Below are 15,193 nucleotides of genomic sequence, written 5' to 3'. Positions count from 1 at the left end.
GTCGCTTGCCCTTGTATTCTCCCTCTCTTCTCATCTCTTTTCCTCTTCTTCCTTTTGCTTTTCTTTTCACCTCACCTCTCCCTCTTTTATCCCCGTATGTTTCTACCCATCTTTCTTTCTTTCTTTCTCTCTTTCTTTCTTTCTTTTTCAGCTTGAGCAGATCGAGATAGGGGGGCAGCACTCCATAGCCTTACTTCAACAGAGAGTGACGGTGGGGAGAAAAGCAAAAGATAGATAGATAGATCAAAGATAGATAGATAGATTAAAGATAGATTAGAGATAGATAGATAGATTAAAGATAGATTAAAGATAGATAGAGAATTGTCTTTTCTTTTTCCTTTCCCTCTTTCTCTTACCGAGGAAAGGATCAATGTGAAAGATTTCTGTTTTGGTCGAGCTTCTTGTATTTCTGATCTTAGTGCTATTCAGTCTTTTGCCCTTTCTTCGCGTCTGCTTTTCTCTTGTCGAGGAAGGAATAGTTTCGATCTTTCTGGATTTCTTCTCTTTCTCTCTTCATTTGCTTGGTCATTCACATCAACATATCTCCGCACTCCCTTGCTTTGTTTCTCCCTCTCACGCGATCTTTTTCTCTTTTTCTCTCTTTCTTTCCCTGGCTAGTCTGAGAAGACCCATCTCACTATACGTCTCTCTTTTGCTTTACGGGTCGCCTAGCTAGCGAGAAAGAATCGATTGACAACATCGATTCTTGTACGAATGACCACTATTCACATCGACTAGTAGTCTGAGTAGTAGTATTAGTAAAAGACACACAGAGCGCCTCAGAAAGCTTTTCTCATGAAGAACCAAATGAAGCTAAGATAATCTAGCTATCTATCTTCAATCTATCTATCTTTATCTATCTATCCATCTATTTATCTATCTACCTATCTGTCTTTCATCTATCTATCTACCTATCTTTGAGCTATCTATCTATCTATCCATCTATCTATCTGCCTTCAATCTATCTATCTACCTATCTATCTTTGAGCTATTTATCTATCCATCTCTCTATCTATCTTTAATCTGTCTACCTATCTATCTACCTATCTGTCTCCAATCTATCTATCTATCTACATATAAATCTGAGCTATCTATCTATCTGTCCATCTATCTATCTATCTTTAATCTATCTATCTATCTACCTATCTGTCTCCAATCTATCTATCGATCTCTTATCTATCTATCTATCTACCTTTCTTTAATCAATCTATCTATCTTTAATCTATCTATCCATCTATCTATCTATCTGCCTATCTACCTATGTGTCTTCAATCTACCTATCTATCCATCTATCTCTCTACCTTTAATCTGTCCATCTATCTATCTACCTATCTATCTTTGAGCTATCTATCTATCCATCTATCTATCTATATTCATCTATCTATCTATCTATCTATCTTTGATCTATCTATCTATCTATCCATCTATCTATCTATCTTTAATCTATCTATCTATCTATCTATCTATGATCTATCTATCTATCTATCTATCTATCTTTGAGCGATCTATCTATCCATCTAGCTACCTATATTCATCTATCTACCTATCTATCTATCTTTGATCTATCTATCTATCTATCTAGCTATCTATCCTTAATCTATCTATCTATCTACCTATCTGTCTTCAATCTATCTATCTATCTATCCATCTATCTATCTATCTACCTATCCATCTGTCTTTAATGTATCTATCTACCTATCTATCTTTGAGCTATCTACCTATCTATCTATCTATCTATCATTAATCTATCTATCTATCCATCTATCTATCTGCCTATCTACCTATCTGTCTTCAATCTATCTATCTATCTTTAATCTGTCTATCTATCGTTGATCACTTTATCTATATATCTCAAACCTTGACTCTGTTCTTCCTGATGTAAAAAGACAGATATCTAGAAAAAGAAAAGGAGAGGATGAGACGGTGTATCTGTCTCTTACTCTTCTACTTTAGATACAATTACATGAGAATGACTGGAAAGTGCGATGAAAGAAGATTCTTCGAAAGTAGAAAACGTAACAAATCCGAGAGAAGACCGACCCCTGAGGTGTATGTGGAATACACCTGGGGAAGACCAAGAAAAAAACAAATCATTGGACGAATTTCCGGTGTACATACACCTGAGCAAATATTTCGGTTCCCTTCTTAATCAACAACACACATCTCTTTAAGAAGAAAAGCTGCAAAACTTTAGCAAAAGAGGAGGAAAAAAGACAACACTCATTCTTTCTTTCATTGATCCTAGAATGCAAGCAGTAAAAGTGGAAGCGCATTCTGTCGAAACAGCCTGACCTCCCTTCAGGTGTATGTACAGACACCTGGAAGAAAAAGGAGACATCCTCCTTTCACACGAAGTGCGGAGTCGTTCCCCCTTGTGAAACAAGAAAGACAAGGAAAGACAAGAAAAAGAAGAAAGGAAGAAAGAAAGAATGAAAGAGTGAGAAAGGCTGATCTTCTATCGCATGTGGAGACATTTTGTTTCGCTTCTTAGTTGAGAACTCCTGTCTATCGAATCCTTTCTTATTTACACAGTCATCGTTCCATACGAAAAAGTCAAGAGCAAAGAAGAAAAAATATCTTCTTCTTCTTGTCTATTCTTCCTTCCTCTTTACCCTTGCCAGGTTTGTCGTATTCCTATTCTTCTGTTGTCGATGTAAAATACAGTCACTCATAAACTCCCTCACTAAGTCAGGCTTAGTTTCTTTTGATCTCTTCGGTCGGCTTTGGGTATCCCGCCTTGGGTCTACTACTAGTACTACTAGTACCTCTCTAGACAACTCGAGATACACATGCAGAGAGACAGATAGAGACTTGACGAATCTCTTCACGTACATTTATCCATGTGGATCCGTTTACTCCACTATTAGACAGCATAGACTGACTTTCGTAGAGATTACAAGAGGTATGTAGGTAGATAGATATATACGTACATGTGCATGTATACATATATATGTAGGTAGGGAGAATAAGTTGACTTATAAGGGTTGAGTTGGGGGTATTTCTGTGAAGAGAGACACTTGGCACCTTCCTCTAAATTGATAGAACAACATCTAGGAAACCTCCATATTCTTCTCTAGAATCTCCTTCTCTCTTCTGGAGGTCTTCTTGATCTTCTTCTTCTGCTAATTCTTCTTCTTTCTTTTCTCTCCGTTTCTTTCTCTCCGATGACATCCCCCATATCGATACTCTAGAATCGAGAGGAGAGTCGAGGAAGAACATCAATCGATCTTACTCCATTTTTTCATTGACGAAAAGATCCTTTATTCTCCTTCTTTCTGTCCATCCAGAGAAGTACTTCTCTATCTTTCTCTATCTCCATCTACCTTCTATCTATCTCGCTCTCTCTCCCCTATCTGTCTATCTATCTTTTTTGCATCTATCCTTCTTTCTCTCTCCCTTCTTCTCTACGTATCGATGTTTCTTATCTATTGATATCCCATGTATCCCCCTTCTTTCGCTTTCTTTTTCTCTCTCTTTCTCTCTTTCATTCTCTCCTTTCCGATGTCTCTATCTCTCTCTATCGTCCGTCATCCTCTTTCTCTTTCCTGCCTATACTTGGTCGATTCGCGTGTTCTTTGGAAGGGCTAGGGACATCTAACAAATCTCCAGGTGAGACAAGCTTCGTTTGCTTCGCAGACAGTTTAGGCGAATGGAGACGAGACAGCGAGGCGGATGCTTGTAGCGCGCGAGGAGAAGAAAGGGTTTTTCTGTTGATCTTCTCCGAGGTATCTCGAGGAGACGCTAGAGTCTTTCTTAACGAAAGAGAAGAAGGAGAAGAAGAGAGAGAAAGAAGACTTCTCTTTTCTTCTTGGAGTGAAGAGGAAGGTCGACGATGTATTGTTTCTTTACGATGAATGCGGGGAGAAGAGTTCTCTTTCTTTTCTTTCTTTACCTCTCCTTCTCCATTGAGACAAGAAGATTCTTTCTCTACTGGCTTTCCCTTGATCTTCTCCGCGGTATCTCGAGGAGACGTAAGAGTCTTTCTTAACGAAAGAGAAGAAGGAGACGAAGAGAGAGAAAGAAGACTTCTCTTTTCTTCCTTTTCTTCTCGAAGCAAAGATGAAGATCGAGACGTTTTTTCTTTCTCCTTGTTGTCCCTTCTATCTCTTCGTACAGAAGAGCCACGGCTAGCTGATGGCGGAGATTCTTTTCTACGAGGCCTCCGAAACAAAGAAGAAGAAGAGAAAGAAGGCGAAGAAGGATCTCTTTTTGACGGAAAAAGATGATCTTTCTTCTTGTTCTTCTCCTTCTCATCCTGAGCCAAGGAATCTTTCGAAAGACTTGGGGATAAAAGACGACTTGAGGGTAGCGCAGGAGGAGAAGAAGAAGAAAACGAAGAAGAAGTAGGAGATACGAAATGAAGGAAGTCCTTCTTCTTCTCATCTCCATGTAAAGCGTCGTTTGAAGAATGCCTCGACGGAGGAGTTGAGAGACCGATAGGACACGCAGAAGAAGAAGGATCTTTCTTTCTCTCATGATATAGCAAATCATCTTTAGAAGGAAGGAGGTATTCTGATAGATCAGTTGAAAGAGGAACAGAAGAGGAGGAAGCAGAAGGAACTCTTTTTGATTGAAGGGCATGATCTTTCTTCTTATTCTTCTCCTTCTTATCTCCAAGCGAAGCACCTTTAGAAAGACTTAGTGATACATGAGTTGAAGGGAAGAGAGAAGAAGAAGAAGAAGAAAGGAGATCTGTTTTCTTGTTCTTCATCTCGAGTAAAGCATCTTCAGACGAATGCTGTTCTGCCAAATGAATAGCAGGAGGAAGAGGAGAAGAAGAAGAAGAAAAATCTTGAGACTGGGGGAGATCTTTCTTCTTCTTCTTCTCCTCCTCCTCAACCGAAGCATCTCTCGAAGGAAGTTTTGAGAGACGACCACATGATGGATGAAGAGAAGAAGAAGAATGATCTCTGGAAGAAAGATTACTTTTCTTCTCCTTCCCGCCATGTAGAGCATGTGTAGAGGAATCTAACGATGGACGCTTTGACAGAGGAGGAGAAGAAGGTCGGAGTTCCTGTGGAGATACACGACGAGAAGAATGAAGTGGATCTTTCCTACTCTTTATATCAGATGAAGAAGGCCGTTTTATTCTTTGTTCCTGTTGAGAGAGATCTTTTCTTATTCTTTCTTCATCTCTCCTTCTTTCTTCCCTAATCATTTCTTCGGTCACCTCTTTCCTTCTTTTCTCCTCACTCTTCACAACAGAAGAAGAACAAGGATCTTCTTCTTCTTCTTTAGAGAAAGAAGAAGAGAGGCTGTCTCCATCCTCTCCGGAAGAAGAAAGGTAGTCTTTCCCTTCATCTTGACGTGGATTGTTCTTTCTCTTCTGCTCTAGAGCGTGGCGAAGATAAAGCGACCTTTCCTGTCTTTTCTTTGATCGACAGGAAGGAGAAAGAAGAGTCTCTTGAAGAGAGAGATCTTGAAGGCGTTTCTTTGCGTTCTCGATTCTTAGATGTCTTTCATATTCTTCTTCTTCTAAAAGCTTTAGTAAGTTTTCCTGAGACTCCCATGTAGAATGTTTCTGCTGTAGATACACCGGAGCGAGAAATCGATTCTCTCTATCGAGGAGAAGTACACGCGACATATCAGATGACAATGCAGATGAAGAAGAGGGAGAGAAGGTCTCTCTATCCTTTCCCTGCTTTCTCAAGAACTCATCTTCTTCCTCTCCTCTGTCTTTTTCTTCGTCTTCTCTTCTTCTTCTTCTCTCTTCTTCTTCTTCTTTTACTTTCATAGACGCACCTTCTGCTTTCTGACTCGCCGTAGAACTCTCCCGTAAGTTGCGAAGATCTCTTTCAAAAGACTTTCGATCAAAAATGGAGAGATCGACTTCTTCTTCTTCTCCATCTGCCGAGGAATCTCTTCTCTCTTTTCTCTTCTCTGATAAACCAAACAGAAGACCTAGGTCTCTGTCTTCATCTTCCTCACCTTCTCCTTGTTGACGTAGAAGCTCTTTCATTCGTAGAGCTATCGCCGCTCTGGCGACTTCGCCTCCTATCTCTCCTTCATTATCTTCATCGTATCCACACAGATACCTTTTCTTCTTTAAAACTCTCCTTGTCTTTTCGCTCTCTTCTTTCTGCGAAAGAGAACAAGAAGAAGAAGAAGTCCGATTCTTGACGGATGAAGAGGTTGACGACACACATGTTGAGGTGTTTTCTTCTTCTATGCCTTTGTGGTAATTCTTCTTATCTTTATCTGTCACCTTTCTTTCTTCACTTCTTTCTTTCTCTCCTCCTCCTATCTTCTCTTTCTCTCCTTCTTCTCCGCTCTTCTCTTCCTTTTCTTCTTCTCCTCTCTTCTCTTTCTTTTCTTCTTCTCCTCTCTTCTCTTTCTTTTCTTCTTCTCCGCTCTTCTCTTTCATGTACTTCTCAATGAGGAGAACCAATGGAGGAGAAGAGGAAGAAAACGAGAGATCCGTGGTAATATTCTCCTTCTTCTTCTTTTCTTCTTCTTCTTTTTCGGCTTCTTCTTTGCTTCTTCTCTCTTCTTCACTCCTTGGAATGTGACTGTCTATACAACGATTCTCTCCTCGTAATTCTTGTTCTGTCCTTTCTTTTTCTCTTTTCTTTCTCTCTTCTTCAACTTCTTCCGGACCACTCCTCCTTGAGACAGGAGAAGCAACTGTTCTCTCTTCAGGTTCCTTCTTGAAAACGATCTTTGGAACGGTCAGCTGGGTTTCTCCTCTTTCTCTTCCTCTTCTTTTCTCTTCTTCTTCTTCTCCCCGTGGACTTCTTACGCTTAGACGGCTCTCTCTATCATCTCTTCGTGTGGCTCCTTGAAGGCTCCGAGCGCTCCCCTGACTGTGAAGAAGGTCTCTTTCGCTATCTGAGAATCTCTTCTTTCTGCTTGGGAAAGGAAAAATAGCTTGAGGCAAAAGACGAGAAGAAGAAAGGGGAGATCCGGAGGAGAGAAGCTTTCTTCTCTCTGAAGGAGATCGTAGAGGTGGGACTGACGGCGGAGGTGTATGTGTTTGAATGGAAGGAAGAAGAGAAAGAAGGGCTCTTTTCTTTTGTTCTCCTCCTTCATCTCCATTGCGATGGAGTTGCGATCTCGGAGTGAAGATACGTGGAGAAGGACGATCAGATGGGAGAAGGAGATGGACATCTCCTCTTCTCGAAGGAGGCGAAGAAGAGAAAGGAAAGATCAGATCTCTTCTTGTCCGGTCTCCAGAAGGGATCGGTCGGTCTTTCTTTCTCTCTGAAAGAAGGAAGACAGGAGATCTGTCTTTTCTTCTTCTTTCTTCTTCTTCAGATGCGCCCGGAGATGTTGGAGGAGAAGAAGAAAAGAAAGAAGAAGAAGAGAAGAACCCATCCCTCCTTCCTTTCTTTCGCGGATCAGAGGAGGAGAGAAGATGCCTCCCTTCTTCTCTTCTTTTTCCCCCCTTGTGTCGCCGTCGTCTACGGGATGAGGATCTTTCTCTCCTTTCTTTCTGTTCTTCTCTTCTCTTTTCTCTTTTATCTAGAAGACAGCGTGAGAAGCCTGCTGTAGGGCATCTTGGTAAAGGAGGGGGAGAAGAGAAAGAAGGAGTCCCAGGCTGTCTATGTCTTCGTGTGTCATTTGAAAGAAAGAATGAACTTTCTCCTCCTTTGAGAGAAGACGTCGGGATAGAAGAACAAGAAGAAGGAATTTGGCTCGTTGACGAAGATGATAAGATGGATCGAATCGATCGAACACCTCTTCTTCCTCTTCCTTTCTTGCCCTCTGTCTCTTCTTCTTCATGATCCTCGTCTTCACAGGATGCAAAAGACGTTTCCGAGCTTCTCTCTTCTTCTTCTTTGAGAAAATCGTCGCGTCTCCAGAGACCTTCTCTCTTCATCCATTCAACTGTCGATACCTGAGGGCAATCCAACCTGACTCCATTCTCTTCTTCTCTCTCTTCATCTATCGTCTCTCCCGCCTTTGTTCTTCTCCTCTCCTTCTCCTTTATCTCCAGGGAGTCCTTCTTTCTCTCTCTCAATTTTCTTCTTCGTCTGTTAATTTCTTCTTCTTCTTTCTGATCCACAACCACGAAGTCTCCAAGAGAGAGAGGGCCTCTTCCTTTCCCTGCTAAGACAGTTCCCCCAGCTAGGCCTCCATGTGTACGGTACCGTTTTGAAGAGGGAGGCGAGCTCTTCTTCTCTTCTTGTTCTTCTTCTTCGTCATCGCTAAGAGGAAAGAAGAAAGATAGAGAAGATGAAGCGAAACGCTTCGATTGATAAATTCGCCATTTCTTTCTCTTTAACGAAGGCACCCCAAGAGGGCTCCCCCGAATCCATACACGATGTTGGTTGAGGTAACACTCATTAAAACTTACTCCATTTATCCTCCTCTCCACTAGTCTTTCTATTCCTTCATCTTCATCTCTTCTTCTTATTCCTCTGGAGAAAGACTGAGGTAGATAGTTCGATATGCCTCTCCTTCTCAAGGAATCGAAAGTATCATCGAAGCCTCCATCGAACGTTTGGAGGCGAGAAGAAGAAGACAACGAAGAGAGAAGTCTCCCCTCTCTGGCGTTCTTAAGACCCGCCATGCCTGCGGCGCGAAAGGAAGAAGCATTTCTCTTCAAGCTTCCCCCTCTCTTTAGATCATCTTCTTCTTCCTCTTCCTCCTCTTCATCTTCTCCTTCAAAGGGATAGTAAAAGAATTGGCAGTGAGAATGATCGACAAAGATCGGGAGAGTAGAGGGGACAAAGAAAGAACAGAGAAAATGATCTGACGTCGTTGTATGAAAGGACACGGGAGAAGAAGAAGAAGATCGAGTCAGGGGAATTTTAAAAACCCCTATGAGGAGATCATCGACATCTCTTTTATTCTCACTCCCTGTCTCCGAATGGGGATGGGCGTGGGTCCTCCCCCCGTTCTCTTCAAGAAAGGAAGGAAGTTCGATAAAGATTTCGTCGGTGTCCCTGAAGAGCTCTTTCGTCAGGTTCTTAAGTTCTTCTTCATCTTCCCTGAAAGATCGAAAAGAAGAGGCATAGATCCACACAAAGAGGAAAAGCTTCTTCTTCAATCGAAAGAGAGACGAAGCTGCGCCCCTCCTCTGCCCTCCTGTTCTATACAAAGGATGAAGAGGAGATAAAGCAGAAGAAGAAGGAGAGTCAACGTCCGTTGTATAAAGAGGATGAAGAAGAAACGGCGGGAAATCCCACTCTACTGGGATAGCTTCATCTACATGTCTCCATTTCTCTTCGTCATCTTCCTCTTCCTCTTCATCGTCACTTAGCCGCCGTAAGAGTAAGTCCTCACTTTTCTTCTTATCCCCCCTACGAGAACCCTGAAGGAAAGATGTGTGTCTGTCTTCTTCAAATGCCACCGGGCTTTTGAGAGAACTTCTCTTCTTCCCTACCATCTCTCTATCAAGATTCATCATATCCGTCTTCTCGCGGCTGTTGTAAAGAGAGAAAGAAGAAGAGGAAAGGCCCTTCTCGAGATGGCTCGTGTCTCTCCCTCCTTTTCTTCTTCCCTTTGAGGAGACCATCATCTTCTCGGACATTAGGCGAACTTTCTTACAGATGTCTTCTACTTTCTTTCTCATATCAGATACCACCACACTCACCTCCTGGAAATCCACAAGAAGAAGAGTCTCTCTCTTCATCTTCTTTTCTTCTTCTTCCTCTCCTGCTGCTGCGAAAGATCTCGATGGAGCGGACGTGGAGAAGGAAGAATACGACGAGGGAGAAGGGGCGAAGGACGACGAAGGGCCGAGACCCCTTCTATCTCTCCTGTCTCCTTCTCTCCCCCGTGTTGGAGACAAATCTGAGAAGTCGCCTGTACAAGAGGTTGTCGAGTAGGGATGAAAAGCAGAAGAAAAAGAAGAAGAGATAAATGAAGGAGCGTGGTGACTCCTCTTCTGAAACCGTACATGTAAAGATGAAGGGAGAGAAGAAGAAGAAGAAGAATAGATATTCTCTCTTCTCTCTCTTTCTTCTTCTCCTGGGCCCCGATGACCTTCTCTCATTCTCCCTGGCGTTGACTTTAAGAATCTTCTTCCTTGTCTCTGTGTATCTACACCTCTTAATCCACAGTCTTCTCCTAGGGGGTGACCCACCACAACTTCTTCTACGCCTCCAAGATGAAAAGAAGAAGGAGCAAAGGAGGAAGAGGACGTCCCATATGCTGGATGTTGCTGATACCTAGAATTATCGTAGTCTTCCTCTTCTCCTTTCGCTTTTCCTTCTTCTTCTTCTCTTTTCTCCTCGGCATTCCTTCGCGAATGAATTCTGAAGGTAAAAGAACCACTAATGTCTTCTTCTCTTTCTTTCCTGTGAGAAAAACGATCAGGAGGAGGAGGAGAAGAAGAAGGAGAAAAGGGAGAAAGAAAAGGGCCTGGAGAGAGATCATACCAGGTCATTCTCTTCAAAGGAAGAGGACCCGAATAGAACGACTTTAATGGGGCTCTCTGATACGACGAAGGACGACGCACCGAGGATACACCGCCCCCATACTTCTTCTCTTCTTCACTCTCCTCTTCGCTACTACCACCCGTCACACTCGTGGTAGTTCCTTCTTCTTCTTCGTCTCTTCCGGCTCTTCTTCGATCAGACGAGCGGCTCGGGAGAGAAGTTGGCTGTGATCGAGGGGGAGACTTGCGATTTGCCTTTCTTCTTCTCCCTCCTCTTCTTTCTTTCTCCTTCTCATTTATCTCGGGTGCTTCCATAACATAGAAGCACGAGTAATGAAGAGACGCTGTCAACCGAAGATTCCACGCGTCAGCATGAAGAGAAGAAGAACAAGAAGAAGAAGAAAGGCTTCGTTTACGTGATTTGAGATAATGAGAGGCGAGTTCGAGATCTTCATCTGAAAAGAGAGTTAAGAGTCGCTGAGAAGAAGAAAGAAGATGGTGTGTGGAAGAGAAGGATCTCCTAGGCATCGATCGAAAAAGAGAAGAAGAAGAAGAAGACAGAGATGGAGAGAAGATATCCGAACGAAGAAGAAGAGAAATAAGAAGACGAGGATTAGGAGAGACTCTTCCTGCTTTACACCTACCGAAACAGTAGTGAAGATAGGTAGTCGGTCTCTTCTGGCAAATCGGGGGGAAGGGGAGAGAAAGACGGTTAGCCTCTCCGCCTTCTTCATCTTCTTTCTTTCTTCTTTCTTCTTGACTGTGTTCTTCTTCTTCCTCTTCCACGTCAAACGAAGAAGAAGAAGAAGAAAGATACCGTCTATCTTGAGGTCGTTGCTTTCTTAAGAAGAGAGGAGTGACTGTATTAGCATTCCGGCCCAGAGATGCCTCTGCCCCTGAAAGAGATCGACCTTTCCTCTTTACTATAAGAGACGTTCTCTTCTTCTTCTTCATCTTTCTCTCATCTTCTTCTCTTTCATTTTCTTCTCCCCTCTCTCGTTCACAGCGTTCACTCCGAGAGGCAGAGAGAGAGTCCTTCTGTAACGAAGAGAATGGTCTTGGCCCTTGGCTTGTCGATCCGTCTCTATACACATTAGCACCTGAGAGATTTGCTTCGTCTCTTCGTACTTTCATTTTTTCCTTTTCGGCTTCTCTCAGTTCTCGCTCTCTTCTCAATTGCTTGCGCCTCACGATTTCTTCAGAGAGCTTCTTCAAGACATGTGTATATACACTCGACAGTTGTGCATCCAGAGCTGCCTGTACACCGAAGAGGACGGACGGTCGTATAAGAAACTTCGTAAGCCGAATGTAAATCCATGAAGGTCTTTCAACAGATTTCTTCTTCTTACTTACTTCTCTCTTCTCAGATTTCCTCTCTTCATCCGTTTCATTCACAGGTCCTCTTCCTTTTTTCTGTCTTCTCTCTTCTTGCACTTCGATCACCTCTTGTTCTTCTTCTTCTGCTGCTCGCCTTTCTGCCTCTTTTAAGACCTCTGTGAGTTCTCTCTTCTCACTTTTTTCGGCATTTCTTAAATGGGTCTCAGCGACGTCTCTTCTTCCTCTTTTCGTTGTTAAATCTACCTCTCTTCTGCCCCTCTGAAGATTTCGAAAAAGAAGTGAAGGAGAAGAGGGATCTCTCCCTTCTTCGCTTCTTCTTTTCTCTTCTTCTCTCGCCAAAGAAGGAGGACCTCCTTCTTCCAATCGTTCTTCAGAAAAAGATTTCTTCTGCGTGTCCTTCTCCGTTGTTCTTTTCTTAAGTGTCTCTTCCTTCTTCTCTTTCCCTCCTGCAGCATCTCTCTTTCTCTCTCTTTCTTCTCCATTCCCCCGACCTTGATCAGGAGAAGATAGCCTCTCAAGAGGTAAATGAAGATGAGAGAGAAAGGTCTTCTTCTTCTTCTCTTCATCGTCACTACCTAAAGGAGGTCTTTCTCCAGAAGCTTTTTGAACGAGGCCTCTCGCGTTGTCTTGGTCTCCTTTATCTTTCTTGTCCTGTCGCCTTTGTTCTTCTTCTTTCTCTTCTTTCTTGTTTCTAAATCTTTCTTCTTCTTCTTTTCTTCTCCTCCTCCGAGTCTTTCCTTCATCCTTATCATGTGAGGTGCTGGAACGTGTCGAAGAGATTCTTCCTAGAGATGCTATATCATTTCTCCCAAGAGCCACGTGACCTGCAGAATCTTCTGTATCGGAGGCAGCCTCTTTAGCAGAGGGAGAAAGAAGAGAAGTGTGAACTCGGGGTATATCGAAAGAACGTCGGGGTGGGGATGATGTGAGAGGTGTCATTTTCTTCCTTCTCTAAAGTAAACAAGAAAGAAAGAGAGAAAAAAGAGAGAAGATGATAGCGTCATCCGTCACATGTCTGTGTGTTTAAAGGGTCTTTAATTTGACTTTTCCGAGCATAGCCTGTGCGTATTTCTCTCTCTCTCTCTTTCTTCGCTTCCTCCGTTGAAGTAGATTCTCACTGGCCTTCTTAGATCTTGATTAAGAAGAACAGAAGCAGCAGAAAGAAGATCGCCCGAGTTCTCTTCTTTTTCTTTCTCTTTCGTCTATACCTCATCTGTCTTTGCTTCGGACAAGTCTTTCTCTTTTCGAGGATTTCGGAGATCCTGTACCTCCTACTATGGATGGACTCTCTCTTCAACTCATCTTCCCTTCTCATCGTCATATGTCTTGTTCTCTTTCTTATCATCCATTCCATCCTTCCCCAGACCTCTTCATGTCTATCCTTTCATCTTTCTTTTCCTTTTCTTCTTTTCTTCATTCTTCAATCCAGAAATCTCTTGTAGAGAAAAGCAAAGGCAAGAGAACGAGGTGTCTTCTTCTTCTAAGAAGACACCCTCCTATCTTTGTCTTGTTTCTTCGATTGTGTGGTCCCTTATCAGTTGCTAAAGAGGAGGTACTAGAGGCTTTTCCCTTTCAAGGAAGAAGAAATGTCCTCTGCGGAGAAAAGGAGAAAAGAAATCGATGCTTCTTCTTGAGCTAAGAAACTACAGACTTCCGACCGAGTGTTCATGTATAAGAAGAGAGCACGGTGACTTGAATAAGGAAGAACGAGAAGCACAGAGAAAGAGAAATGTCGTTCCTTCTCTGAGACAAGAAAAGGAAAAGAGAGAAAAAAAGGAGGGATGACAGAAGAAGGCGGAGAAGAAGAAAGGAGTCGAGGGGGTGTTTGCTGCTAAGGAAAGAAGAAGGAAGAAGAACAAACGAGTAGAAAGAAGAGGAAAGGATAGTAGAAGAAAGAATGGAGAAAAGAGAAGAAAGAAATCTTTCATGCAGGTGGATTTATCTGCTGCGGTTCCTCTTGTCTTTTTTCCTCCCGAAGAGAAGTCTTGGATGGAAGGATGACAGGAGGGCTATGAAAAGAGATTAATTTGAACTTCTCAGCCTCTTTACCAGTGCTTGTCTTGGTTGACTCATTTATCTACAAGTATCCTTTGAAAGGAAAGAAGACAAGGAACACGAGAAACGTGAAAGAGATTGAGACCTCTCTCATCATCCATGTGTATGAGAAGACAGAATGCAGCTCACTTCGATTCATCTCTCTTTCTCTCGTGACGCTCTTTCCAAGTAAACATAGTAGCCCAAGGAAACCGAGAGAAACACTACGAAAGAGAAAGAGTGACAAGAATTCTTCCTTTACTCGTTAAAAAAGGCAAACAGACTGAGAGATATCTCACTACACCGTGAAAGAACTTCGCTTTTCTCCCGGGAGTCTCCCGTAGTCTCAGCATGCCTTCTGCTAGTAGAATGCGGAGACGGAAAAGAATCAAATTCCCGGAGAACTGTTAACCTAAAACGACTGGACGCTGGGGAGTAACAACTTAGGCTTCTGTTAACAAGTTTCATTACTTTTGTTTTTCTTCTTCCCGCCTCTCACGCTCCATAGAAGCTACCGTCGTGTCTTACGTGGAAGCAGGGTAGACAGATGTCAGAAAAGAAAGAGAAGTAGACATGAAGAAAACAAAACCGTTTCTTGCGTGATATAGAAGGTGAAACAGATTCACAAAAGAACACCTTCTTTAGTCTAAAAGCAGAGAATAACTTCGGTTTCGATAGCAGAATGATGAGATACATTTTAAGCTTAACAGCTAGCTCATCGCCCCGCTTCTTCTCCCATGTGGCTTCGCACCGCAGCTCTTCTGTCGGCTCCCCGCTTCCTCGTAATTGTGTTTGGAAGCTACGAATTCGCTACTAGCAGAAACAAGAAATATCGAGACAGTGAAGATCTTCTTTCGTAAGCGAACCACGCCAGTGTGCAGAACAGACGGGACACTAGAGGAAAGGGCATTTCAGTATCGCTGGAGGGAGAAGTCCAAGTCACAAAGTCGCCTGAGGCGAAAAGGGAGAAACCCGAAGCTGTTGAATTCTCTTTGAATGGGTCCTCTTGGAAGATTCTCCATTCATTTTGTCTAGAACCTTAGTAATGGGTTGTATGTAGTTGTTCCTCCACTTATAGGACAGAGTAGATGTCCAACGTTTGATCTATCAGCCGCAGCTAGGCCTGATCTAATACAGGAGAGAGAAGTGTTTTCGCTTACCTTCCGTGGTAGAAGAAAAGAGGTCACCTCGAGTCAGAACCAGCTGCAATACAGAGATAGACGGAGAGTGCAGCGGGTCGGCAAGGAGCATCACACAGGTACAAGAGATGCATGCACCTGCGGGCGCAGCGGAATACGGTTCGCTGCACATTTATCACAACAGAAGAGTCATGGACGTTTCGTTTCTAAGCTGGGACTAGCTCGAAGAAATGGAGTCAAGGTAGGTACGCTGAGGATGGATTAGAGGTAGGTAGACAGGCGGAAAGATTGTAAACAGATAGTGATGAGCTGTCAGCATTACGCTAACCTCCGTCTGTGTCGATCTCGGCGAGGACTT

General features: G+C 42.8%; 1 protein-coding gene across 1 annotated transcript; it reads right to left on the bottom strand.

The window, feature by feature from the left end:
* Nucleotides 1–1,806: 1,806 nt before the first annotated feature.
* On the bottom strand, nt 1,807–14,296 carry CSUI_005569 (uncharacterized protein). Its single transcript, XM_068065741.1, has one exon. The coding sequence runs from the start codon at nt 12,599–12,601 to the stop codon at nt 3,518–3,520; it is 9,084 nt and encodes a 3,027-aa protein (XP_067922302.1). The 5' UTR covers nt 12,602–14,296; the 3' UTR covers nt 1,807–3,517.
* Nucleotides 14,297–15,193: the final 897 nt, after the last annotated feature.

The sequence above is a fragment of the Cystoisospora suis genome (genome assembly GCF_002600585.1).
Source record: "Cystoisospora suis strain Wien I chromosome Unknown contig_2677, whole genome shotgun sequence".
Lineage (NCBI taxonomy): Eukaryota > Apicomplexa > Conoidasida > Eucoccidiorida > Sarcocystidae > Cystoisospora > Cystoisospora suis.
Note: the sequence above shows the minus strand (reverse complement) of the source record. Positions and strands in the feature narration are given on the sequence as shown.

Bases quoted from the DNA above. Each gene is read 5' to 3' on its own strand.
- CSUI_005569 (XM_068065741.1), bottom strand. From the start codon at position 12,601: ATGACACCTCTCACATCATCCCCACCCCGACGTTCTTTCGATATACCC.